The 27,634-nt window shown below is 38.5% G+C and overlaps 1 protein-coding gene across 1 annotated transcript; it reads right to left on the reverse strand.

The window, feature by feature from the left end:
- Positions 1–27,378, reverse strand: LOC139935898 (neuromedin-B receptor-like). Its single transcript, XM_071930521.1, has 2 exons — positions 27,282–27,378; positions 1–6,213 (listed from the first exon to the last, which is right to left on the reverse strand). The coding sequence occupies exons 1-2, from the start codon at positions 27,282–27,284 to the stop codon at positions 5,110–5,112; spliced, it is 1,107 nt and encodes a 368-aa protein (XP_071786622.1). The 5' UTR covers positions 27,285–27,378; the 3' UTR covers positions 1–5,109.
- Between the last annotated feature and the right edge of the window lie 256 nt (positions 27,379–27,634).

Raw genomic sequence — 27,634 nt, forward strand, 5'->3', positions numbered from 1 at the left:
GTTTGAGGTTGTCTGCTAAAATAAAAGTGCACAAAAGGACATTTTCCTCCTAAAATTTAATGTAACCTTTGATTTGGGGACGAGATATCAAAAAGCTTGAACAAAATATATAGCCACAAGTGTATAAATCTTCGCAGAGATTTATTTACCGGGTTTAATTTAGTTTAGAGGGTTTTATTTACGGGGGGGGGGGTCGGCCCCAGCCACAGGCGTGGCACTGAATAAAAAACGCAAAGCAATTGATGCATTTGGACAGGCAGAATGTGTGTGCAGTTAAGGCCTAGTTAATTTCATAAGTCTGTATGAAAATAGAGAAACCGCTGACTAATTTGAGAATTCATTCTGAAAATTATCAGGTCATAATTAACTTCAGGTCTCGGTGGCGTGGGGCCCGACAAATTTCTGGGTCAGAAATGGATCAAACAGAGACAATTTTTCTTCTATAACCAGGGGCCAATTTCACCGAGCTGTTTAAGCATACAATATTGGTAAATAGTTACTTGGCTAATAGCAGATTCAAGTTAAACATTCGTTTGTTGATTTATATAAAATAAAAACTTAATACGCATTTCTTATTTAATGACATTTTGATAATGAGCAGATACCCCAAATATAATGCATTACTCTAAAGTTATATTTGCAATATTTAATAAATAACAAACGTAATTTGCTCATTTTTATCTACCGCAAAAACCCCAAACCGAACTATTCACACGTATGATGGCTTTTCCCACACATGATTTGACCCTTGGAAAAAATAGGGCAATTTTATTGAGTATACACGGGCTAAACCTATATGGGCGACACACGTACAGTGACATATGGCATATGTTTCTACGGGCTTTTCATGCTATTAAAAAACAATTTTGCTTATTTTCTGAGGGCAAACAAATTGGAAACAAGATTAAAGTGTATTCCACTGGAGCACTTTAAGCTGCGCAATTATCAAGATTTGTGTTTGTTACATGATCCAAGGTTGGTTTGTTTAATAAGTACTTTTGCGTCTGCAAGCACAAATCAAGAGCAAGACTTCTAAAAAATTGACAATAATTAGAGCTTTGCTCGCCTGGAAATCTCGTTTAAAACACAAGTTAGGACGCATGGGTCATTGAAGTCAAGATATCACGAGTGATATTATGGGAAATTGAATACAAACATACATAATGTATCATGATACTGTCAATGTCATTTGATATACAGTGGAAACATGATTAAATGCAGTGTATACCTTTGGTTTTTGGAGCAGTTCGATTGTTTTCATCCTATATAAATGTAGTTGTAAGCAATAAAATTAACCTATGGAAATTTCATTTTAGGTGGTCGCGGTTTGTTAACATTGCCGAAACTCCGGAGCGGAAATGTCCACACAGGAAAAATACTCAACATGAGAAACGTTACCGCGGTAACGATTCCTGCATTCAAAACTTTGGGGGATAACAAGTTATCTTTTTACATGACCGTAGTTTAAAGTGAACTGTTTCTAACAATGCATTTTGCTGCTGTACTTCTTCCCACGTATGTTTTATCGCCACTAATTTTCAGAGTCATTAACAAACGTTTACAGACCCTGAAACAAAAATGCTGGACCATTTCACGGGTATCACCACATTTTAACCAGATGGTTTTGGTTGACTAAAATATGGGGTAATCTTTTAGGCTTGTTTAGCAACAGCTGGTGTGGCATGCGATAATCAAAGGCATAACTGTAAAGCGCAACAGAGAATCTGGCCCACAAGTTGTCCATGATATTGTACGGTACTCAAAATAAATTTTTAAAAGGCTACGGGTTGACTTATTTGTCAACAGTACAATCACTGTAGCGAGACAGCTGGTGTTGACGTGATAAATTTGCAACTGGCAATGTTTTGTATCCCTATTAACAATTTGACAAAACCGGAATATTAAAAACGTAAACCTATGGTACATCTTCAGGCCTGGTAATTCAAGGAGGCTACGAAGGCGATTGCCTCCATGCCCCCTGGGGTCGATTTGTTGTCAAAGAGTCAGAACTAGTCCTAACTTTAGGACTAGTCCTATGAGATATCAAAAACGTATGGCGTGTCCTAAGTTAGGACGAGTAACTCTTCCTTAATCGAGATAAGACTAGTCTTATTTACAATTTCCTCATAAATCTTTGTGAAATCGACCCCTGGTCATAGAAATTTACAATTTCCTCATAAGGTGCCCATTACCAAGGAGAAAATGCCCTGATGCCCTCGTCCTTTCAAAACTGAAGCAGACAGGTCTGCATGTTGTTTAAAGTCTGTACCGGCTATTGTAACCAAACACAGGCGACAGTCTAAACAAAAAAGGGTGTACAATTACCAGATTGGTAACACTATGTTACATTTTAGGGTAATTTTTAGCGTGATTTAACACTTATATAAACAATGTCTCTATATTACTAACACACACTCAAACCAAACCATCAAAGAACAATTCTTTACCAATCACACATCTCTCACATTCCCGTAGTCTTTGTTCAAGACAGGTCTTTCTACTATAGACTAACCATATAGATAACCATGATATACTTAAGCCCGTCAAAACTCTTCAAGGCTTTGGACACTGTTGGTAATTAATCAAAATAATTGTTACCATAAAAACTTACTTGGTAACAAGCAATGAAGAGCTGTTGAAAGTATAAAACATTGTAAGAAACGCTCCCTCTGAAGTAACGTAGTTTTTAAGAAAGAGGTAATTTCTCATTCAAATAATACAAAAACTTCAGCTGAAGCCTTTCGTTATGCATCTGAAAGCACACAAAGTACTGCAACAATGTTTTTTCTTCTTTCATTATTCTCTTACAAATTTGAAGACCAATTGAGCCAAAATTTCACAGTTTTTTTACCAAACGTGTCAAGGAAGTGCCTTCAAGCCCATCAACTGAATTAAATACAACTCTTTAAGATAATTAAACAGTTAACAATACTCGCTAAAACATTTGAACAGATAAATCAATAGCAGCCTAAGTCAGAGGAACTCTTATACTTGATAATGATTCAAAATGTATACAAATTTTCTACATGGCTACACCATTCTCTAATGTCGAGCCTGGAATTGTACGCAGGCCTCAAGGCAAAACGTCCCCCATTGCCCCTGGTCTTGGCGCCCTTCAAAAGTTCCCATTGACTTCAAGAGTTTCCAACTGAAGTGCCTTTTACAAAATGGAAATGGCCTTGCTGTTTAAAGATGAAATTCAAGGCCTGTAATGTTGCACAACCATTTCATAAATAAATCTCCACAGTTCCAGTTATTAGCTGGAAGTATTTGCATAAAGTAGACGGGTCGCAAACGCAACACGCCTAGCCTATAAGAGAATGTAACATGAGAAAAACAAATAGAAACCTTGTGAATTCCAGGGCTTTTCCTGGCCGGCAAGATACTGCGCTAGTCTCATGATATGTTTTGCATTGTTAAGTCATTACAAGAAACCAATTTCATAGAACTCCTGAAAGCAGAAAATGCTGCTAAAACATTTTCTGCTAAGCGAAAATAAGCAGGATACCAGTCACAGATTGTGCATGTGACATGGTATTTTGGCTGGTAGCCTTATTCTGGTAAGCATAATTTTATTTTGCTTAGCTACTTTTTGTGCTAAAGCAGCTCTATTAAATTGGGCCCAGATCAAAAATAAAGAATTGTAAAAAGAAATAACAACTGAACAAGTTGTTGATATTTATGTACAATAAAAATAAATACAACTTGTAAATTTCCATAAGATCTAATAATGTATGCTTTCTTCTTGTGAGCCGTGAACAAAATGTGCCTGAAAGAAGTCAATGTTCTGTCAATTGTGTAAACTCGTGTTGTCACATGCCACATGATTAATTTGTAAGTGGTTAGTGCAGCCTCTGGCATATACATATACACATTTCTCCACTGTCTAACGAATCTTAACATTAACCACAACAAGTGACCAGTTTAACAGAAGTGCAATTAGCAGGTAAAACATATTGGCAAGCAAAATATCTGCAACACACAAAATCGCTCACCAATTTTGTTGTTGATAAGCTGTGTTTGGTAAGGAAGTCTCCAAAGCGCGAATTCTTTGTAAAAAACAGTCTAACTCTTCCAGAAAGTATATTTAAAAAGTATCTTGCAGTAGTAGTTTCAAAACAATAATCTATACACAATATAAACTACTGTTTTTCCCCAGAGATATATTCACCCAAAATGATGACCTATCCATTTTAAACAAAGAATTCTACAGCTTTACCTCACTGCTTCCAAGGGACACTAAATTTAGCCAGGTTCCTTATAACACTTCCTGCGAATGCGATACAAATTTTGATTTCACAGACTTGTTTTTGCAGCGATTGTTCCAAAGGAGTTGAGCAAATTTAAACTGCTGCGAATTATTTGTTGCGAATTTGTGATGTCAAAATTTGTATCGTGTTCGCATTCGCAGGAAGTATGAACCGGGCTTTACCTTTAATCCAATAGATGCAATTAGTTTTGAATGCGAATGCGATATGAATTTTGACATCACAACTGCGCAATGAATAACTCGCAACAGTTGAGTTGTGCTCAACGCCTGCGGAATATTGGCTGCGAAAACAGAGATGTGGCTTCGAAAAAAATCGCTTCGCGTTCGCAGAAAGTATGAACTGGCATCTGAGTCTTGCCTTTTAAACCATACCCATGTGGAATGTTTTTTATCAACTTTGCAACTTTCTATCAAGGGCGCCATCAACTGGAACAATTTGCCTAGCCCAATATCGAGAAGTTCAAGATGCTCCAGTCTTAAGAAGGGGCTTTGAAGACAACCTTCTGTCCATGAAAACTACAGCTCCTGATCAGAAGCCAATGACGCTGGTGCATTGAATAGTTGACTTTCTGTACTGGATGTAAATCACAACCCAACTGTGTTATCCTGTTATCTCTGTAGCGCGGAACAACCAAGAAAGTTGAACAAAGTGACTGACCGAATCGCATAATAACAGAAAGAGCGATAACTGAAATTTGCATGCAATACGTATTGTTACAAACATACGATTGCTGTATCCGTAGTTTACATCCATCTCAATCAGATCAAAGTCTCTGTTCTTCTCTGAGAATAAACGAGGTGTTTTACGTCTCTGTGTGAAAGATAAAAATGAATAATCGTCAGGCAAACTCAGTCATTCTCGTTCGCGTAGACGAGGCTTTCGACGATATCATTGACGTGCGCGCTCTCTTATATTGTAAATCCCCAGAACACCGACAGAAGATGTAAGAGCAGAAGTACTCTCTGTAGGTTGAGCTGATGACGATAATCAGAATTGGGTTGGCGCTGGAGTTGACGTAGGTCAGGAAGTCCGAGAAGAGCTTCAGGTAGGTCAGGCCGACGGACTCGGCGAAGATCTGGTCGTTGATCTGGTACATTACCTCAATGACGGTGAACGGAAGCCAGCACACGGTGAAGAGGATCACGATGGCCAGGACCACATATGCTAAGCGCTTCCTGGCGCTTATCTGAGACCTCTTATCGTGGACTTCACCGGGGAGGGCCTTAGTGCTGATGATCAGCTTCCGCGACACCAGGCAGTAGTACCCATTAATGACCAGTAACGGAATGACGAAGAGGATCAGACCTCTCAAACAGGCGTGGAGCCTCCCTGCCAAGGTGGTGTGGTGGATGTACAAGCAGAATGAGAACAAGTCAGAGCCTCTGATGTGGGACAAGACGATTGTTGGGCAGGCTAGAAGTATTGCCACCACCCAGATGACGGATATGACAGCGATGGTGTAGCCTGATCCACGATTGCGAGGGTAGTTCATGGGGGTCACAATAGCACGGTACCTATCATGGCTCAGCGCCACCATGGAGAAAATCGACACTGCCTGAGAGATGATGACGAAGCCATTGGAGAGTTTACAGACCAGGAGACCGAAGGGCCACTGTCCGTAGGTCATATGGTAGACCTTGAGAGGTACGCAGATGATCAGGAGTAGCAGGTCGCCGATGGCAAGGCTGGCGACGAGGGCGTTGGGCCGGTTGCGCATGGAAGGGTTCCACAGGACGATGAAGATGACGCAGCCATTGCCGAGAACCCCAACTGCGATCATGATCATCATAAAGACCCGCATGACGAAGAGAGGGCTCCCTCCGATGTCGTCTTCGACTTCGAAGAATGGGGCTGTGGTGCTGTTGACTAGACCAAGCATGGCAGCGGTGGTGTTGACTGTATAAGCATTGGCCATGTTGTGCAAATCGGAGTAATCACTCAGCTGGAGAAAAAAGAAAAGACAAGAAAAGTCAGTTAGCATACAATAATAAGCTAATAATAATAAGATAGCATTTATATAGCGCCTTTTCCATAGGTTTCAAAGCGCTTGGATATGTCCAACACAGATCAAAAGTCAAAATCAAAGACAAAACAAGTGAGTCTTTAGCAATTTCTTGAATGAATCAACTGAGCTTGCTTTTCTGCAGCTATCAGGAAGTGAGTTCCACAGAGCTGGGCCTGCATTTGAGAAGGCTCGGTCTCCTGCACTAGTGCTTGTCCTATGCTCAGTGAGAAGGTTGCGTGAGGAAGAACGCAGCACGCGTGATGGTTGATGTTGCTAAAGCCTTTCACAGATGTTTACTGGGTATTTCAGAATGTGTGCCTTGAAGATATGTAGACAGATTTTGAAGAGGTAGAGTATGTAAAAGGTAGAGAGGGGTCGCTTCGAAAAGGCAAATAACAGCCGTTTCAGGTACCCCAGAGTTGCGACCAAATTCTGAATTAAGTACAGACAGTACATGAAAAGTATGACGTCTAAAACAGTTAGGAGCGACTGGAAGCGCTGAAAGTCGAAAGATTGACTGTTGCAGTTGTTTGGAAAGACTCTGGAGCGTCTTAGTTTCAGACGACGATCTTTTCATGAGTCAAGCCAATGTAAATGTTATGTTAAGTTCGCCAGTCTAGAACCAAAATTTATTTGAGTTGACATAGAGTCGCTCCTATGGTTTTGACTTGACTTGACAAAAGATGACTTGTGACTTGACTTGAGAAAAAATTACTTGGTTTCAGTACTGTAAGATATACATGAAGTATTCAAAACTAAAAAGACACCAATGACTACAGCTCATTTGAGACAAGTGCCCCTTCCAGGGCCCGATGTCATTCAGCCTATAATGACATAATCATGCTAAGCACAAAAAAGGATTGCTTAGCAGAAACAGGTTACCAGCCAAAATTACATTCAGTTTTCATAGTTGCGACTGGTGCTCCACTCAGTTTATGTTTAGTAAAAAAAAACATCATACCGTATTTTGGGGCTATAGTGTGACAAAAGCCACGATCCCTAATCAGTCCACTACATGTACCAAAACAGCCAATACTGTTAAGACAGCCTAATGAAATAGGGCCCTGCAGCCGATTTCATGAAACTCTAGGATTACAAAAACTGTAATCCTACCTCGAGTTAGGACGAGTAATCCGTCCTAACTAAGGACCGGTTCAATTCTTCCTATGTATTTGGATGCGGGACTCAACTCGTCCTAAGTTCTAAGATTAATCCAAAGTTAGAAAAAGTTTGGTGAAATCGAAAGCTGGTGACACTCTCCAAACATTAGCTTTGTTGAAGACCCACTCATATCAATACATAATTTGGTTAAAGAGTCCGAATTGTGCTATAATGGTATTAGGTCAGTCCAAAGAGAGCGGAAATGACACAACTTAGCACTTTCTAATCAGACACAATTTAACACTCTTTATATTAAGACACATTTTAGCACTCTCTATTGAGACAGAAGTACAGTAAACACAGAAACCTAACAAAGAGACGCTGACAGCGAGCAATCTTACATACTCCCCTGTGTCTCTTTCTGATATTAAACATGGCTTTACACGCCCACTCCTCCTATATCCCCCTTCCAGCAATTAACGACACAGTAACCACCTCGGCAGCAGACGCTTAAAGGAACCGGACAACTTTGGTAACTGTCAAAGACCAGCCGTTGATTTACAAAACTCTGCCTAACTTTAGACTTATCTTAGGACTTAGGACGAGTCCCAACCCTGCACTGTAGCATGCAGACCTTAGGATTAATCCTATGTTAGGACGCGTTACTCGTCCTAACTCGAGAAAAGACGAGTCCTAAGTTCTCACTTGGTATACTCCATTACAAGCATAAAATAACAAACCTGTGAAAATGTTGACCTAATTGGTCATCGAAATTGCTAGAGAATAATGAGTAAAAAAAACCCACCCCTGTTGCACAAATTTGTGTGCTTTCATTGGGTGGCTTATAAAAGGCATCAGGCCTAAAATCTTTTAACATTTGAGCAAAGAAATTACCTCTTCCTCAAAAACTACATTACTTCAGAGGGAGCCGTTCCTCACAATGTTTATACTATCAACAGCTCTCCATTACTCGTTACCACGTAAGTTCTTATGCTATCAAATATTTTGAGTAACTACCAATAGTGTCCAGTGCCTTTAAACCCATGACATTTGCAGAGTTTGCCCAACACCATAGAGGATTCTAATACACGCCGGAAGAGGTCTTATGTTCTATTTTGTTAAGGCGATTCTTTAAAGAGTTAACAGGGCTGGAAGACCCCGGGTAAGTTGGCAAACTGGCTGATCGTTAGAAGATGCCTCTAGCATTTTTGAGGGAATAAAAATGTAATTATGGAAGACAATGTTTTCCAATCGATGGAGTAGTTTGTCCAAGAGGGTAATTGGTTTGTTGATACGACGGGCGTTTCATGTTGAGAAGTATAATGCTCATCTAACAGTCGTTTTGGGAAGCAATGAACGAGAGCAACTTTGGAATTGTGAGTTTTTCCTCAAAAAGAAAAAACAAACACATAATAAGTGACTACTTACAACGACTGAAAACAAGAAAGATTTTGACTATGACCAAAACAACTTTTCTGGGTAAGGGTTTGGGTACTTTTTGTACAACATAAAACACAATGTCCACATATCTACATAAAACTTTCACAGTTTAAAGATAATGATGAAAGAATGCATTCCCTTACAAATGTCATGCTGAGGTATGTAGTTTTTTGAGAAATTAGCAAAACAATGGCACAAACATAATTTTCGTCTAAGAAGACAAAAAATTATTTTAGCAAGTACAACAGATAAACACGACTCTGCTGAAAACATTGCTCTGTGATTTTCACTCTTTGTCAAAAAAAAAACAAACTTGATGACAAATGTAGCTGAAACTTTATACAGGTAATTCATATTACACACCTCTTCATTCACAGTGAGCAGGGATTCATGTTATGGCAAAAGACTTGATATCCAAAAGGTATCACAACACTTTAATATAAAAGTGACTACTTACAACAACCACTGAAAACAAGACTGATTTTTACTATGATCCAAACAAGTTTTCTGAGTAAACATTGGTCTTCAAAATCTTGAACAACTAAAGCTTTACAGAAACGATCATTTACCATCATGTATGTGACAGGGATTTCCGCCCACACTAAACCTTTCCTATAATATGCAATCAGTCTCAAGAGGTACGTGTGAAGTACTCTCTCAAATAACGGAGGTAGATGGGTATAGTGTCTGGGGAGACGCAGTTTCCTGGCACAAAAACCAGGATGAGATGTCTCAGGGCTGTAGACTTGAATGAAGACCACAAACTGTGAAACGTGCCCCAGACAGCACTCATCAACAACGGGGATTATCTGAAGTGCTGCGTTGGATAGACCTATGGCAATGATTGAAGCAAACGTTACAGACTTGAGTTGAAGACTAAGAGGGAACCGGAATTTGTAAAATGGCTGTAGACTTGAATCAAGACCACAGACAGATACTTGCCCCAGACTACTCATTATCAAAACCGAATTTGAGGATTATCTGAAGTGCTGCCTGGCATTGGACCCTTCCCATGAAATTACTAATTACATTCACACATGCGTACAGACCATGTTAGTTGGCAAACGCCATAGAGTTGTGCACTTAGCAGACGCACAATCGCGTCTGCGTCATGCACCCATTAGCCGTGTACAAAACAGCGCGATGTTCCCTCATTTTGCCAACCAAAACATTAGTGCGCACGTGCTATGTGCAATTTACATATTTCATGGGAAGGGTCTATTGCTTACGTTGGATAGACCTATTGTGTCAATGCTTGTATCACACAAGGCAGACATAAGTTGAAGACTCTGTGGACAACTTGGGTTCCACACTTGTAAAACGACTGTAGACTTGAATCAAGACAACAGACTGTGACACTTACCTCAGACTGCAATCAATCAAAAACCAACCTTACATATTTTGATAGACCCCTTTAGCAAACATTTCAGACTTGAGTTAAAGACTATGATGGCAACAGACTTGTAAAATGGCTTGAATCAAGACCACAGACTGTGATTCTTGCCCCAGACTGCAATCATCAAAAAGGAATTTTACATTTTATAGACCCTTTTAGCAAACATTTCAGACTTGACTTGAAGACTATTAAGGCACCGTTGTAAAATGGCTGTAGACTTGAATGAAGACCACAAACTAATACCTCCCCCACACTGCCCTCATCAAAAACGAATTTGAGGATTATCTAAAGCGCTACCTGATGGCAATAGCTAACATTCGATAGACCCTTTTAAAAAACATTGCAGACTTGCGTTGAAGACTGCGAGGGCATCAGACTTGTGAAAGAGACTAAGCATCCTGTAGTTTAGCTTGGGGGAAGGGGAGTTTTATTTGGTGATTTCTCAAGGTGTCAATACAATGAGGTTAACAAGTTGCTTATAATCACATACGCCATGATGGGAAACACAAAGTCATTCCATTGGGTCCTGCTGAGGCTTTAGGCCTACAAAATGTCTGCAACATTTCTTACTGACAATTTTATTTTTTGCAAGACACAAAACACATCGTCCATAGATTTACACTAAATTGACATGGTTAAAAAATCATTTTTTTGTTGTTGAAAGTTTATTCTCTTCAAGAAGAAGATAAAGAAAAAGGGAAGATGCAGAAAAAGGGAAGATGCAGAAAAAGGGAAGATAAAGAAAAAGGAAGATGCAGAAAAAGGAAGATGCAGAAAAAGGAAGATGAAGTCATAGGAAGATGAAGACAAAGGAAGATGAAGACAAAGGAAGATGAAGACAAAGGAAGATGAAGACAAAGGAAGATGAAGACAAAGGAAGATGAAGAAAAAGGAAGATGAAGACAAAGGAAGATGAAGAAAAGGATGATGAAAAAAGGAAGATGAAGACAAAGGAAGATGAAGACAAAGGAAGATGAAGACAAAGGAAGATGAAGACAAAGGAAGATGAAGACAAAGGAAGATGAAGACAAAGAAAGATGAAGAAAAAGGAAGATGAAGACTAAGGAAGATGAAGACTAAGGATGATGAAGACAAAGGAAGATGAAGACAAAGGAAGATGAAGACAAAGGAAGATGAAGACAAAGGAAGATGAAGACAAAGGAAGATGAAGACAAAGGAAGATGAAGACAAAGGAAGATGAAGACAAAGGAAGATGAAGACAAAGGAAGATGAAGACAAAGGAAGATGAAGACAAAGGAAGATGAAGACAAAGGAAGATGAAGACAAAGGAAGATGAAGACAAAGGAAGATGAAGACAAAGGAAGATGAAGACAAAGGAAGATGAAGACAAAGAAAGATGAAGAAAAAGGAAGATGAAGACTAAGGAAGATGAAGACTAAGGATGATGAAGACAAAGGAAGATGAAGACAAAGGAAGATGAAGACAAAGGAAGATGAAGACAAAGGAAGAAAAAGAAAAAGGAAGAATAAAAAGAAAGATGAAGACAAAGGAATATGAATAAAAAAGAAGAAGAAACAAAAAAGGAAGATGAAGACAAAGGAAGATGAAGACAAAGGAAGATGCAGACAAAGGAATATGAAGACAAAGGAAGATGAAGAAAACGGAAGATGAAGAAAAAGGAAGATAAAGAAAAAGGAAGATGAAGAGGAGGAGGTAGTCAGTAAGAAACATGAACAAAATCATCCAAAGAAAGATCTACTCAAATAAAAACACAATGTCTACGTGCATTTTAACATGCATGAGATTATCTGAGGAAGCACTCACGGGTTTACCTGAAAATAAAAACAAGGGCCGCCGACTGCTGGGGAAGAAAAAGCCTGGAGTGGTTCGAACAACAGAGTAAAGGGCACTAAACCTCGGCATTCCTTCTAAAGGAACATTACAGAATTGGTTTTTGCTAACAAAACAGTTGCTGGCAGTGTAAGCACTTTATGTAATCCACCATGTACATACTGACAAACATGTAGAAGTTTGAGATCGATCAGCCATCTGGGTCACGAGAAAATAGTGAAAAACCGATTACACATTTTGCATGACATCGATGAAAAAAAAATGAATAAAACGCTCGTTGAGTGATAAACCCCAAACAGGAAATTAGTTTAATGTTTTTGTAAATTGAAAGATAACATGTTTTTAGCCGCGTTTGTTGCACATCATGTTACCTTTCAGTTTTGAAATGCATTACTTTTCAAGTTGAAACATTTACTTTAGTTTGAAAGAATCTACAGTTAAGTGTAGATCGGTTACGATATACAGATTAGTGTAGATTCGTAAAAAATCTACACTTTCATCAATAGAGAGACGTCACAGAAATATATTAATATAACGTACCTGCCCCACACACGTCGGCCTTAAAGACAGTGGGCACTATTGGTAATTGTCAAAGACCAGTCTTCTCACTTGGTGTATCTCAACTCATGCATAAAATAACAAACCTGTGAAAATTTGAGCTCAATCGGTTGTAGAAGTTGCGAGATAATGAGAGAAAAAACACCCTTGTCACACGAAGTTGTGTGCTTTCTGATGCTTGATTTCGAGACTTCAAGTTCTAAACTTGAGGTCTCGAAATCAAATTCGTGGAAAATTACTTCTTTCTCGAATACTACGTCACTTCAGAGGGAGCCGTTTCTCACAATGTTTAATACTATCAACCTCTACCCATTACTCGTTACCATGTGAGGTTTTTTATGCTAACAATTATTTTGAGTAATTACCAATAGTGTCCAATGCCTTTAAACGGTCGTTAACAGTGAACACACATTCACTGTTACGGAGGCGTGATAAACGATATTCGCGCGGTACTTTTGACGTCTTTATTTCGAATCTACCTCAAATTGTTTCCAGAGGTCAGTCTATACTGATGCGTGTCACATCCAACGTGATTAAAAGCAAGCATGACACCCGAAGTCTGCCGCGATGGGCAGTTGTGAAAGTGTAGGGACAATTTAAAGCCACTGGACACATTGGTAAATACTCAAAATAATTGTTAACATAAAAACGTACTTGGTAACGAGCAATGGAGAGCTGTTGATAAATAAACAATTGTGAGAAACGGCTCCCTCTGAATTAACGTAGTTTTAAAGAAAGAGGTAATTTCTCACTCAAATATTGAAAGACTTCAGGTCTTTTTTAGGCGCAACTGCAAGCGCACAAACTTGTGCAACAAGGGTGTTTTATATTTCACTATTCTCATGCAACTTCGATGACCAATTGAGTCCAAATTTTCAGAGACTTGTTATTTGTTTGCATATGTTTGGACACACCAAGTAAGAATACCTGTATTTGACAATTTAGCAAAAGTGTCCCACGGTGTCTTTAAGAGTCTTCTATGCAACATGCATGATTTGCTCAATTACTGAAGATAACGATTTACTGTTGCAAAACGATTTGACGATCCGACGATCCCATTACGGTCACAGTGACAGTCACATTGCGGTAAATTAATATTCAATTACTGGTAAACTGAGGAAGTAATTGGGCTAGGCTTTCGGAAATTACAAAGTAGATAATGATCTCATATTTATCGCTAACGGATGTCAGTGACACCATTAAATAGTGCATCTTTCTGGAAAGATCTATGCAAATTTCATAGATCATATTTTGTGTTTTAACACCCCGGTTTTGCAGTGAACACGATCGACTAGTACGTTATGAAAAGTAAGACGTGTCGATGACGTCAATGGTGACGATTTTATTTACAATAATTTAGTTAAATATTATAAGCGATGGAATATAATTAACTTTTGCAAACTGCTAACCAACCAAAAGGACGGTCCCACGGTATACAAGCAAAACATGATTAATGACCTGACGTTTCGACCATAGCAGAGTCACAATTTTCGTGTCTATTTTATGAACAGTTTAAAAACTAAACTCAATGCTATTTGTGTATCAATTAACAATCGATGTGTCAATGACGAATAACATGTGTTGGGTTTGTCCAAAACGGGATCTTCAAAGAATTGCTCTGTTTTCATCTGTTGTTCATTTGGTTATACACAAAGTGTACCCATAAACATGGCAGTGCAAACTATTAGCTATTGACGATAACAACACCCAAACTAAGTGCACTCTTCCAAGCTTTATTTTGAAAACACTTCAGGCGAAACCATAATTTGTAACTTGGGGGAATTCTAGACGAAAAACATGTACGTGGAATCAACGAAGAGTACTGCGTTGCTGATTGGATGAGACAGACGGGACGTAAACACAAGTTGTTTACTTCACGTGTGCATGACGTCACCTCTAGCATTGTGCCTGTTTTTTGTAGTCATCACACCTCTGATCTATCAATATTTTTCCAACCACAAATATTTTCTTTGAACCATTTGGCGATATAAACAACGAATAAGATATTTTGTTTCACAAGTATCCTTCAAATTCTTTACAAAAAACGAACCTACATGTAATGAGTCCAAAAATATCTCTGCCCTGAGATCTATTAGACACCTGGCAGAAAAAACCCCGCCAAATTTGACTTCAAACAATAAAAACGTGCACGCCTGTACGCGCAACGGCGTGCACAACTTTTGCTAATAGGTCCTCCTAAGATTCTATTAAAACCAGCAACTTTCAACTGGAATATTTATTATTTTTCCTTTATAGCTCTATCTTAAAAAAAATTATGAATACGCAGTGAGGAAAAACAAAACATTCTTTACGTCATACAGAATATTTATGCATTTCTGTTTCACTCCATGTCAGAACAACTGCCTCAATAAAACAACAATGATAACAAACTAACAAATAATTCCATTGTTAAAAGAGATATACGTATTTTGTTCCAAGCAAATCAAATTAGTTTAGCTTGATTAAAGTATTGTATCTACCTATCAACTATTCGACTTAGTTTGAATCGCTTTATGACATTTTGGTGTGTGTTTACATTTTGCTTTACCTTAGACGGCCCCTGCCAACAGAGAATTTGTGGATTATTATATTTCTATAAAAACAAATCTTCAAACTAAGTCAACTGCACGGAAAATATAGGTCGTATGTATTCAAAGTGACATTATGTACACAATTTATGTATCTATGGAGACAGCGTGCTACTATACATTGATATAATTTCCTGTCTGGCAGTTTGAACGTCATTCACAAGGTATCATCGACCGTGCTCGGGGCGACATCCTACGCGGTCCGATGACTCTATATCACGGGGCAGATCTACCCGCGGCGCGCGCTGATTCAACGTGCCACGGTGAGCTGTCGGTAATTACCGCGTAAAGTTTCCCCGTCGGGGGTTCGGTGCAACTTTAAAGGAGGGCGAGCTTTGCTCGGCACAGCTGTGTAGTCAAGTGACCCTACGCCTTCATCATATAGCTGAGTGGAATTTGGCGCCCGCCATAAAGAAATACCCGTAGGGAGATAGTTTAAATAGATTTCCTAATATCAAAGTTGAGCAAATTCAGAGTGTTAATTATTGATTATGTTTAATGTTTTTAAGTTCCGGTCCGGTATGCTAGTTTCTTCCGACTTTATTAGGTTGATTTCGATGAGCAATGAATGGAGACTTTTCAACGCTAGGTGGCAGCAGATTTACATATTGCATTGTTTACGCCTTCATCAAACAACTGAGTGGAATTTGGTGCCTACCACAAAGAAACACCCAATGTACTTTTAACTGAACATATTTTATGATGAAAACCAGCTCTTATTGGACGATCTCATTCCCTAATTTATGCCCTTAAAATACTTTTTTATTATCATCGAATCGACAACCATTTTTATGGGTTTGTGATTTGGGGATCGGTTGTATAAAAACTTTTGCAACAAAATGTTTGTGATTTAACGATCGTGACTCGGTCGACGACGCACATGGCAACACAAATTGCGGCGAGTGCGATGTGTTTACGAGTACGAGGTTATAATTAAGCATGGGATATAACCGGAACGAGGTTGAGATTAAACCCACAGCGTCTTCTTTAACCGAATATATATATTTTTTATGATGAAAACCAAAGGGGACCAACAAGAACGCGGATTCAGAATAACACAAACCTTTAAACATCTATACGAGTTGTCAGACTATTGGCGAGTCTAAATTTTGTCTGTAAGTAGCACTCTGTCCATTTACATATTCCCTTAAATAAGAGACCTTTCCACCGCCCTAAAGAATAGTGGCGGTTATGAATCGTTGCCAGACTGTTGGCGAGTCTAACACAACTTCTGCATCACTCTGTCCATTTATACATTAAAATTTCCCTTGAATTAGACCTTTCCACTGCCCCAAAGTAATAGTGGCGAACTGAATCGTTGCCAGACTGTTGGCGAGTCTAACACAACTTCTGTATCACTCTGTCCATTTATATATTGAATCTTTCCTTGAATTAGACCTTTCCACTGCCCACAAGTAATCGTGATGCTGGACTAAATAACGAGATTGTCTGCCCAATTTGACCGCGCGTCAATGGGCATGACACAGAGTGCAAAAACCCTGCAGATATAACATCCGATGTGTTGACAAAAATCCATCCCTGCCAGAAATGATTTGTACACAGATTTAAAAACCGCTCCTTTTTATATACGGATCGGAAAAGGTGGTTTGCTGAAACCGTCTCTACTATTCTAGGGCCTGTTCGAATCCACGGCTTCAGGCTCCGTTCTCTCGTCTGAAGCGCTCTTCACATACGCAAAGCACGAGCAATATTGTCAAAACAACCGCAGGGCCAAACTAGACCTGAGCTGGATCTGGAGCCGAGGCCTCGAAAAGGGCATTTAAAGATGTGAGTTTCGTAACAGCACGTCCAGGTTAATTTATATCAGGAGGCACCCGGGTGACACGCGCTTGAACACTGCCGGAGAAACTGTGCCGACCCCCCCCCCCCCTCCCCCCCCCCCCCAGGACTAAAACCACAGCGCGCTAAGAACATCTGCAAAGCGGCATTTTTGTTGATGCATTTACTCACACATTGCTAGAAAATATCATATTGGATGTAAAAGTACGAGAATCGTGTATGGCGCTCCCTTGCCGCGGGGAGTAATCTCCGCCGTGTTTATTTCAATTATGACCCGCGCAAGAAACAGTTGCTTTGGGCAAAGAGCACTCGAAGCGGTCGTATGTATACTTGAAGGGTGGGTCTAGATTCAAGGTGGTTTATTTTCCTTTCATTTCCTATGAAAGCGTAACTTTAAAAGGAATTTTTTTAACGATTTCTCTGCCAAAGAATGTCCGTTTACATCAAAACCATGTATAATTTCTTAACTCTCGAGAATGACTCTGGGATAGGGTTAAAACGTAATCATGCCATAGGCCTAACTGTTGTATACCCCAAAACTATATTATATAGGTCCGTTTGGTTGATAAGCAGTTTGCAACAGCTCAGTTCTATTTTCTAAGATCAACATACATAAAAAAGAACGCCTTAGCTGTACCGCATCAGACCTAAAACTTCATCTTTGAAAGGGCAAGGCCATTTTCATTTCGCAAAATGGCACTTCCACTGGACATTCTTATAGTCTAATGGAACCTTCTGAAGGGGCACCAAGGCCAAGACCAAAAGCAGCGGAAGCCACGGTCGCCGGGCATGCGTGTAATACCAGGCATGCAGCAGTTTTATAACCACAAGTAGGTTATCATCACTAAAAGTGCTACTTTGCCTATAGACATAATGAAAAGTTCAAACTTTACGAAATTGGCTCAATCTTTATCAAAAATGAAAACCCAACCTGCAATTCTTCTTTACCCGAAGTATACATTCTGACCATAGTATGTTCTTTGCTCTATGCTCTGACAAAGAGCAACACACGGAACAACATGGTAAAACACAAGTCAACATGTACGACAAACCACTCTCACCGGAAACAGAAACCCCCCAAATCACATCATGGCACACTTTGCATCATCCAACTTAACCACTTGGGGTTTGCAAAATGACAAACAGACTCGTAAAAGGGTCTTTGATTGAAGCCATTCTTACTACCTGCCTCTCCCACAGAACTGCCGGTTTCGGCGAGTAATTTTATGTGTTAATTTATGATTTGAAGAGGCAGCCAGGGAGATCTGTTAACAATGACAGATCTTTGGTAAATCCGGCTACAAATTCAATTACTGGACGTCCCATATACCCACCTTTAGTCGCCGATTACAAATTGGACGGTTGAAGGAAAAAGCACGAATGAGGCCATTTTTTCAGAGACCAAACACGAGTTATACATTTTTTACGGTTAATTGCATTAACACTTTTGGATTATGGCATCCAGCACGCTGTTAAGTGACCTTTCTACATGCACTTCATTATTTTAAACTTGTAAAAGCCCGGTTCATTTTACATGCGAATGCTAAGCGAGTTTTGACGTCACATTGCTGTTTTAAGGCCCGAAGTATTTTAATATTTGAATGAAAAATTACAACTTTCTCAAAAACTATACATTACTTTAAAGGGGCAGCTATTTCTCACAATATTGTATACCATCAACAGCTCTCCATTGCTTGTTACCAAATTAATTTTTTTTTTAAGTAACTACCAATACTGCAGTGTCCACCCAGTGTCTTAAAATGAAATCATCTTCCCCTAGGAAAAAAACTTGTTTTCCATCTATGCATCAGTAAAAGCTATAGCACATCTGCAAACCAGGTTGACTGATCGTCCAAAATGATACCTCACCAAATCGAGGTTGACAAGACGATTAGTCCGATTCCCTTTCATGGGATCTTTATCCGAGCCATGACTGAAGACAAGAACTAAGACAAGTTAAATCCCGCTTTCCGTATGGTCAACGTCTATTATAGGGGGTGTCTTGAATCTTAATGGATGCTAGTAAGTCTCAAGGAAGACCACATTGAGTGGTGACTTGACTGTAAGGTTATAAATATAACGGGGGAGATGGGCTAGAAACACGGTCAAATGGAAAGGATAACGGCACGGCACTTTACGGTTTTAAATGCACACTGACTGTCATTATCTACGTATCCGGTAACTTATGGAATAGTTCTGGATCACAGTTCATTTACGTGACGGACCTCTGTTTAAAGGCAGTGGACACTTTTGGTAATTGTCAAAGACTAGCCTGCACAGTTGGTGTATCTCAACATATGCAAAAAATTACAAACCTGTGAAAATTTGAGCTCAATCGGTCATCGAAGTTGGGAGATAATAACGAAAGAAAAATAACCCTTGTCATTAGAAGTTGTGTGCGTTTAGATGGTTGATTTCGAGACCTCAAGTTCTAAATCTGAGGTCTCGAAATCAAATTCGTGGAAAGTTACTTCTTTCTCAAAAACTATGGCACTTCAGAGGAAGCCATTTCTCACAATGTTTTATACCATCAACCTCTCCCCATTACTCGTCACCAAGAAAGGTTTTATGCTAATAATTATTTTGAGTAATTACCAATATTGTCCACTGCCTTTAACGGCACTGGAAACATTGGGTAATTGTCAAAGACCAGTAATTCCCACCCCAACATAATACATAATGTAACAAGCTTGTGAAAATTTTGACTCAGTTGATCATCGCAGTTGCTAGAGAATATTAAAAGAAAAACACACCCTTGTTGCATAAACTTTGTGTGCTTCCAAATGCTTTTAATATTTGAGTGAGAAATACCCTCTTTCTCAAAAACTATATATGCAACTCCAGAGCTAGAGAGATAAGAGCCGTTTCTCACAATGTTTTGTACTAACACAGCTCTCCATTGCTCGTTATCAAGTTTTTATGCTAACAGTTATTTTGAGTTATTATTACGTGGGGCACCAGTTGCAACAATGTTAACTCCATGGAATATTTTAAATTAAAACTTGTAACCAGTCTGTTAAGCAAGATTTTTCTCTCTACTGATTGTATGCTTACATGCTTAATAAAATTGGGCCATATACGCCATTCACAAATGGTACATATTTGACATGGCCTTTTGGGTGGTAACCATTTTTCTGGTCGGCATTTTGTTGTGCTTAACTGCTTTTTAGTCTGAAGCAGATCCATACAGTAAAAAGGTGTCTTTGATCAATGATAATTAAAACTGCTAAACACACACCAAAACTAGTCCATCTCACTGGGAAAAGCTACCAGCAGACTGGTACTCGGCTGAAATTTGCTTAGCAAAATTACTATGTTAAGCAACAGTTTTAGATTAGATAGGGCAATGCTCCCACTAAGTAAAGATATTACAGTCCCTACTGGTGAAGATAACAAACTAAAAGGATGTTAAATCACCGAGGAGCCTTGTTATATTAACGATGAAGGATATTATAAAAGCTTGCATTTCTCAAGCATTCACCAAGCAACTTGACTGAAGCTAATCAGTTTCAATTGGCTAAGAAGTAATTATTGGTTACAAGTAATATAATCAAATCTGATGTGAAGTTGCAGTACTTGATGTATCAAGTATACAGAATGCAAATTGAATCTACCAGTCTTCAGGACCAAAGTGCAATGAAACCGCAAGGAAATTGAAACCGGTTGGAAATTAAAAAGGGAGGAAACACAGCATAGAAGTATTTTTTTTTTGCATTGTAAATTATTTTCAGCAAGCGATATCCAGTGTAACAATAGGACTTGATTTATAAATCAAAATAAAAACACAACACAAAACCAGTAGGAAAATGTCAAGTCTTCAGAAACAAAATGGCAAAAAACGGATGGAAATTAAAAAGGGAAAACTTGATACCAAGAACGAAATCCACTTAGAAGTGATTTTTTGTTAAATATAAATGACTTAGATATAATGTGTTATTGGAGCATTTGATGTATCGAGTAAAAAAACGACCTAAATAACAGCACTAGTTTCAGTCTTCAGCAACATAGTGCCAAAAAATCAAATGGAAATAACAAAGGGAAAACACATTACTAGAAAAAAAATCCGCTTAGAAGTAATTTTTGGTTAAACAAAATTACTTGCAGCCAGCGATTTCCTTTCATCCTGTTTAATTAAAGGATGATGTTATTAGGTAAAACGAAAACCTAAAAAAAAACAGCCTTCAGAAACAAAGTGCCGTCAAACCAAAATGGAAATCAAAAAGGGAAAACACATTAATATCAATAAGGACAAGATTCGACTAGAAGTAATTTTTGGTAAGTATAAATTACTAACAGCCAGTGATATCCATTAAATTGCAGCCAGCAAAAAAAAAAAAAAAAAAAAAAACTCCCACAAAAAACTCCCACACAACATTAGTTACATGTCTCCAGAAACAAAGAGCCCAAAATCGAATGGAAATTTAAAAAGGGAAGACACCCTCAATAAGAACAAAATCCGCTATTAAATAATTTCTTGTTTAATATAAATTACTTGCAGCTAGTGATACATTGAAGGATGATTTATGTATCTAGTAAAACAAAAACCACATCGATACATGTAGTTACAACCTTCATGGGGGAGGGGGGGGGGGGGTGTCTTGCAAAACTGAAGGAAATTAAAAAGGGTATCACAATAATAAGACCAAAATCCGCTAAAAAGTAATTTGGGATTTTGACATCATGAATTACTTATAGCCACCACACTCTAAAACTATATTATTCACAACAACACCAATTGGTCATACGAGACACGATTTTGACTAACTTACATCAAAATCATGTCTCGTACGACTAATTAGCGTTGTTTTGACTAATATTTTTGTACAGTGCACTGATATACCTTCCATCCCGTGTATCGTTGGAGGATTGTGTATGGCACATCAAGTAAAACAAAAACCACACAAAAACATTGTCTTCGGAAACAAAATCCCCCCCCCCCCAAAAAAAAAAAAAAATCCCGATGGAATTTAAAAAGGAAAAACACATCGCCAAGAATCCGATCCGAATTGAAAAAGTAAAAACACATCAACAATCCGATCCATAATATACTCGGCTAAGTGAATTCTATTTACAAACGCAATGCATCCAAATGGGTTTTCGCGTGCACGTAGCTTTCACGACAACATGCTTCTTGCCTTATCCAAAGTGTTTATACAAATCTTACGATTGTATCTTCTTCTTCCACGACTAAAACATCTTGTTGTTGAGGAAAAGAAGTCCCTTTTAAGCCCGTCTTCAAAAAAACCTTTCCACTTTATCTCGATTTTGCGTGACTCGTTTGGCATCAGGGTTATCAAATCTCCATCGAGGGATAACCAATTTGGGAAAGAGAGAGGAGGGGAAGGGAAAAATCGAGCACTTCCTACGAGGAATCTCTCAACGGTTTCTTATTACTGTGTACGAAAATAGGAATCTGCCTGTAGGTGTATAGGCCAAAACCACTGCGAAAGGTCAAGAATGATGCATGGACTGCGAAAACGCTATAAGAATGATGTATCGCTAATCATAACTACGGTATTCTGTGTAATAAGCGTGTGAGACATACTTCAACTACAGCTATGCGGTAATTAAAGCACGAAGAACGACCGGGAAGGCTAGGGAAGGTTTGCTTAAGGTGACGTGATCACAATAAAGTTGAGACGAGTTTGATAGTGAAAGAGGAACTGGGGAATGAAAAATTCAACCACTGTATTTTGTATCCTTTTAATTACTTTGTAGCACTTTCGAAAGCCCGGCTTCGGAAACGGCGGCTCCGCCTCCGCCGTAGGCTCTTTCCGCTATCAATTTCAAAGCCCGCACCAAAAGTGCACGTTTCGAAAGTGCTGATTTGGGTCGTATGCATTGTGCTTAATATTTCTAAGTAAAAAGATATTTTGGAGTAACAATGTTTTGCAATTTGCAAAACTTATGTATTGTGAAAATTTAGACATAAAAGCTCATATAAACCCTTAGCAAAGCATGTACATAAATAAGTCACATAGGAAGTAAATGACAATTTCAACTTGACAAAAAGAAAACTGTCTTCAATAAGCACTTGAAAAATTGCTGGCTAGCATACAAAGTGTACGGCAACCGAAGGCATTGTACGTCAGCATTATTGATTGATTATCCGCAATGAAACTTATAGGACGGAGAATTACGTCAAGACGATACCGAACATTGAAAACAATGATGTCTAAATCTTAGGTATGTATTAATTCCCTAACAGTTTGACACGGTTGGTAATTTACACTCAATTTAGTTGTAAGCATACAAACTTACTTGATAACGAGCAATGGAGAGAGCTGTTGGTAGTATAAAACATTGTGAGAAACAGCTCCCTCTGAAGTTTTATAGTTTTTAAGAAAGAGGTAATTTCTCACTCAAATATCAAAAGACTTCATGCCTGAAGTCTTTTAATATTTTTTTTAGGTATCTGAAAGCACACAAATTTGTGCAACAAAGGTTTTTTTTCATTCAATATTCTCTTGCAACTTCGATTACCAATCGAGTCCAAATTTTCACAGGTTTGTTGTTTTATGCATGTTGGGATACACCAAGTGAGAATACTGGTCTTTGACAATTACCAAAGGTGTTCAGCAGCCGATTTCACAAAACGCTGTTTTATCCTATCTAAAATTAGGACGAGTAACTCATCCAACTATCGGTTCAATGCGTCCTAACGTCTTCGGATACGGAACTTTAACTCGTCCGAAGTCCTAAGATTAATCCTACGTTAGCAAGAGTTTGCTGAAATAGACGGATGTGCCTCTGAAATTGGGCTATTTTTTTTTCGTGTTGCAAGGTGTGGGTGGCATATACTAATAGAATCAAACACGGCTCCTTGCTACTGCCAATTCAACCTACCGTGTGAAACCTAATCACATATGTCTGTTGTTGATAGGTGTTGCACCAAAGCGCTAACAATTGGACCATCGCAATCAGATGGCGAGAATTGGATAGCGTTTAATGTAATTTATGATGGAATCTCCACCCGTTAAGTCCGCTTTAATTTTGAAGAAATTCAATTTGCCCGGGCATTTCGTAAGCCGAGCCGAGCGCAGTACCCATTACAGCTAATCTTGATACATCCCAAGATCTGATTTATATGGGGGTATCTTGTTAAAAATATACGACGGGTGAAGTTTTGTGTAAATCCATTTGTTGTTTTTCAACTGAGATTTCCCTCATCCAAACATTCCGGCATCTGACACCCCCCTCATCGGACACAAAATACAGATGTTGTGTTGTATGAGGTTGGATCTTTTTACCAATTTCTTAGAAACACTGCAAATGATAATGATGACATGTGTGAAATGATTCTTTTTTATAACTGTGCTACTTAAGAGGGAGCCAATTCTCACAATGTCCTATACTACTCTCTTAATGTAAAAGAGTGAAAAAACAGTCTTTGAAGAGCCATAAAGGACAACTCTTTTTCGAGTGGTCTTCCACTCTTTTTAAATTGAAGTTTGCATCTTTTTGAGTGATTTTTCACTCTGTCCTGGAGTGAAACCCTCTAAAACAGTGACATATCCACCACTCTTTTTAAAGAGCCACATGAGGGACAGCTCGAAAAGTAAAGAGTGGTGTTTTCACTCGTTTACATTTAGAGAGTACCATCAGCTCTCCACTGCTCGTTAATAGCAAGTAAGTTTGATGCTAATGTATTCTTTTTTGGTAATTACCAAACGTTTCCAGTAGATTGAAACAGTTTATACGCGTAGAGAACGAGGTGAATAAAAACAGCCCCAAAACATTTACAAAAACAGGAACACTAATAATAAGGCCCAATAGAAAATAATAAATAATTGTTTCCCCGCATACAAAATATTACAAGCATATTTCTAGACAAATATCCGTCTACAATTTCAATCAATTTGTTTACCATCCACTTCAGCTGAAATTCGAACTGAGCTGCTTTAACATAGGATGTATGTTAATGGTGCCCAGGGGTGAAATTAACGCGTCGAGATTGTTGTTTCAAATAACGGCATTCATCACATTGATGTTGTGTTTGTTAATTGGGGCGAAATAAAACATAGTTCCGTCTAGCCAGGGCAACATCTAATCGCCTAGTCTTAATTTCAGCTGCCTTCATGGTCTACTGCCCTCATTAAGTGACTCTCTACTTTGGTGTCAATAATTATTGTATCGCCTCCATGCGATCGAAAGAGGTTTTTTTAAAAACTGTTACAGGCAGATTAACGGCACTGGACACGTTTGTTAATTAAAGGAACACGTTGCCTTGGATCGGTCGAGTTGGTCTTTGAAAAGCGTTTTGTAACCGTTTGTTGTAAAATGTATATGGTTAGAAAGATATTGTAAAAGTAGAATACAATGATCTGCACAAATATGCCTCGAAATTGCGTGGTTTTCTTTTTACCCTGTCGACTAACACGGTCAGCCATTTATGGAAGTCAAAATTTTGACTCCCATAAATGGCCGACCGTGATAGTTCGCGACGTAAAAGGAAAACCGTGCAATTTTGAGTGATACTTGTGTGGATCATTATATTCTACTTTTAAAGCATCTTTTTAACCATATGCATTTCATAACAAACGGTTTCAAACGCTTTTAATAGACCAACTCGTCCGATCCAAGGCAACGTGTTCCTTTAAATTGAGTAAAATGACTGATATATCACTTCATTTGCCGTTCTGTCAATTGAAACGCATAGTGCTTTTTACGAAGTAGCGAATCTGTTCACCTTTTGAAGTTTAGTGTTTCCACCAAGCGACGTTTGCAATTGGTTTTACATTGCGCTCTCTGCTGGACACCTTAAGTAATTTTCAAAGACCTCAAAATAACAAACTTCTCAAAATAACAAACCTGTGATAATTTGAATTCAATGGTCGTCGAAATTGCGAGAGAATAATGGAATAAAAAAAAAAAACACCCTTGTCGCACCAGTTGTGTGCTTTCAGATTCCTTGAGTTCGAGACCTCATCTGAGATCTCGAATTCGATTAAAATAATTCTTTCTAAAAAACTATACTTCAGATGGAGCCGTTTCTCACAATGTTTTATACTATCAACAGCTCTCCATACATTGCCTGTTACCAAGTAAGTGTTACCAATTCTAACGTTCAAGAAACATTAAAAAAAACAGAGTAAAAGATAGTCTTACAATTTCGTCAAATCATGTTTTGCATAAATAAAACAAGACCTGTACAACGTCAGGACGCAGTAAACTTGATCCACACCAATGTGCCACTTCTCTCTTTGCACTGAACAAGACGTAACATTCTCAGACCACAGTGTTCTTCAAGAGAACATCAAACAGTCTCCCTCAGTTGCCATCTTCAAAACTTCACTTCAAACCTACCAAATTTTCGAGAGTTTGTCCTAAGAAACTTTTTCGTTTTCCGATCACGCTGAGAAACAAACAGTAGCTTCACGGTGTAATATGAGCAAATACTTGAAGAAGAAAAAAACGAAGTGAAGAGAAAAATGTACACGTACATATACGTGCAACTCCACAACGGGCACATGAAATGAGTGAAAATAAACGGCGCCTTGTAAACATCGAGCTGCTGTTTGTGTAATTTTGTTCACAGAACTGAGATGTTTTGTTAGGTTTTTTTTTTACGGTTACACGTTTTGTTTAAACGGATAGTAAATTTAACTTAAAGTCACAGATAGATGCGAGTTTCATATCCGTAACATGGCGACAATGAACGAAAATTCTGACAAAATGGCTGACAATTACTGGTTTGAACGAGTAACTTATTTTACATTTTGATGCCTTCATATTATTGTCCATCAACCAAAATACAGGCCTGTATAATAAGGAAAGAGTATCAGCTTTTATAATAAGTTGAGTGGTTATGATAATCGTAACCACCATTCTAGTTTAGACAAGAGGTTTACGAGTCGTCGTACACAGAACATGACTGTATCCGATTTCAGCCATTTCCACCCATTTCTGGCACACATCGACCGGATAGATTTGCTCAATATTATAACCACTTCCCAAAATCATGACATATAACTATCCATGAAAAAGAGGAAAATATAAAAAAGAGGAAAAGATAATACTCCTATACTTTTTTGTACACAGAAAGTGAAGAAAAAAAAAAAGAGGAAAATCAAAACCCTAAAAGAGTAAATCAGCTGAAAAGAGGAAGTCTCACATGCCAGAAAATCACAACATACATTTGAAGAACCCAAATTTGTTCTTCATCGCATAATGATTAATTCAATAATGATGATCAGGACAGCAAACTAATGACAATTTCTATACCTGTTGACGATGTGCAGAGAATCACATCATTAAAAGTTACATTCAAACTGCCCGATGTGAAAAACAAAGAGAGTATAAAATCTCACCATTTTGACAATCCAGTGGTCACGACCAGTGAAAGTGATGGGGGCAAATAGACCACCAAAGCATCCAATACCGAATCCAGTCTTTAGTGCAATATCGTCTTACAGTATTCTTGTCGGAAACAAGCCAAGAGCTCTCTATACGTTGACTTCTGATACCAAACTAAACCCCTTCGAGTGTGTACACCACTTTTTATACTGTGGACACGACGGCTAATTCATTCATATTTCAACGCCAACCCTACGGCGACACGATACGTAATGAGTGATTGGATTATACTCGAGAGACAAAACATGCAACAGTAATCGGGGAGAGAACTCCCTCAACGGTTGCACTGGACCAGGCTTCTTCGGTG

This window comes from Asterias amurensis, chromosome 4, assembly GCF_032118995.1.
Source record: "Asterias amurensis chromosome 4, ASM3211899v1".
In the NCBI taxonomy this organism is placed as follows: domain Eukaryota; kingdom Metazoa; phylum Echinodermata; class Asteroidea; order Forcipulatida; family Asteriidae; genus Asterias; species Asterias amurensis.